The sequence below is a fragment of the Rhagoletis pomonella genome, unplaced genomic scaffold (genome assembly GCF_013731165.1).
Source record: "Rhagoletis pomonella isolate Grant_MI unplaced genomic scaffold, Rhpom_1.0 Rhpom_scaffold_00001, whole genome shotgun sequence".
NCBI classification, from domain to species: Eukaryota; Metazoa; Arthropoda; class Insecta; order Diptera; family Tephritidae; genus Rhagoletis; species Rhagoletis pomonella.
Window position 1 is genome coordinate 98,584,268 of NW_023458555.1, and position 1,842 is coordinate 98,586,109.

General features: G+C 36.0%; 1 protein-coding gene across 1 annotated transcript in view; it reads right to left on the reverse strand.

Annotated features, from left to right (window-relative positions):
• Window positions 1-11: 11 nt before the first annotated feature.
• LOC118749153 overlaps window positions 12-1,842 on the reverse strand; it is a 1,990-nt gene continuing 159 nt past the window's right edge. Inside the window, exons 2-3 of the mRNA XM_036483924.1 lie at window positions 872-1,052; window positions 12-817 (exon numbers count right to left, since the gene is read on the reverse strand). Of these exons, the coding sequence (XP_036339817.1) occupies window positions 275-817; window positions 872-1,052 (724 nt within the window). The 3' untranslated portion in view covers window positions 12-274. The remainder of the gene's footprint in view (window positions 818-871; window positions 1,053-1,842) is intronic.

The following is a 1,842-nucleotide window of genomic DNA, read 5'->3' on the forward strand; positions in this document are numbered from 1 at the left end:
GTGTATGAGGTTGGAAAATTCAATTGATATGAAATTAGTTATATGAGGGACAATATTTTTATAACTAACCAAAAAGTTTAAATTTGCCCAATTTGGTTACATCCAGTATTTTGTACTCTGTCGTAACTGTTTGACCTCCTACTGTATTAAGGCATCATTTACATTAAGGGATTTTTTAGCGATTCGACAGGCCACTAATCACCTCTAAATAATAAATAAATAAAATATTCAAATTTGTTAAAGAATTAAAAAAAGATAGATAAAAGAAAATGTATTAAATATAATTCGCCGCTATTTTGGAAACTGCCTCGGCTATCGACTTAGTTACCTCAAGCTCTTCCCTCTTTATTTCTTCAATGCGTCTGTAATAATCTGCCTGTTGGGCGCTCATTTTGCCCAAGGTTTCGACCACTTTTTTAAGAGCCTCTATTTGAGCTGCACATAGACCTTGTAAGTCAGTTGGTACGCTCTTTTGTGGCACTGATTTCGAACGAGGACGGCTTTCCCCTGCTCCTTCCTCGTCAATGTCAACAATAACAGGTTCTGCCCTAGTTTGGCAATGTTCTGCCTGAATGTCTGTGGGCTCGCGTTTTAAGATGTCGGAAAATGGGTCCGATGGGCTGGTTTCTGCAATTGGAACTCCAAAAGTCGATGCGCCTACACCGTCCACCATTTCGAAGAGCCCACAAATGGTGGCAATGGTCTCCTCTATAGGAAGGACGACAAGCTGGGCGTATGGGCCGCCGCCGGTAGCTTTGGTTTCCTGCTTATTTTTCGCAAGTTTCCTCCTTATGGTTATTTTCCAATCCGACCAAACCTACGATTTACACAAATTTAACAACTGAAACAAATCTATAAATAATAGCTATACCTTTTTCCAGCCGTTAACGTCCTTGCAAGGAGGACCAATCGCATTTAAGTCAGTAGTAAGCTGCGACCACTTGGCCTCAGCTGCAGTTCGGTCACCTTTAACAAATCCTCTGGCCAACTCCTGATTACTTCTCATGAACTCCACCATCACCTCATCCTGTTTTTGAGTTTTATGTTTTCCCCTTAAGGGCAAATATATTAGTTTAATTTTCATACACACACATACATTTGTTGTAATTTATTATACTTACATTTTGATTAGAAATATTTTTTCTTCCAAAAACTATACTGTGCAAGAACGCCTCTCAACAAATAATAATAATGGCGTCCTCAATTACATACCGATTATTTGGCGAAGTTAATCGATTGTTGTTTCGGAAATTTTGCTGCAGAAAAATTTGTGATGTGGTCCGTAAATATTAAATTAAAAAATAAATTAAATATAATATTTATTTTTAAGTACGGGAAATGTATCTTAAGAATTTCATTTAATAAATAAAAATTGTCCAAGCTTTTATAAATCGGTTATTTAAGCGTGCGACTTCATTTACTTTTCATTCCACTAAGTCTAAAGTCTCCGATTTGAAACCGCGAAAATTTTGCGATATATGATTGTGAGAGCGCGCAATTATGCGATTTGACAACTAAAACGCAAAATTTTTGCGAATTCGGAAACGGGAGCCCGGCTGATAAGGAGACATATTTTACTAGGGTGTTAAAAAAATACAAAAACTTACACGTATAGAAGACTATGGGGTAATTTCTGCAAACAGACCTTAAGAAACTCATATAAAATTTACCCGATACATAAGGTAGCGCTCCTGGAGAATTCATGGGAGATTTAGTAAATATACAAGATGGAAATAACACAATTAGGAGAGTTAACAGGAAGGTCTAATATTCTATTCAATTGAAATTTTTTTCTTATCTTTTAAAACTTTTCATATTTTTAATGTTTTTGTGTGTTATATG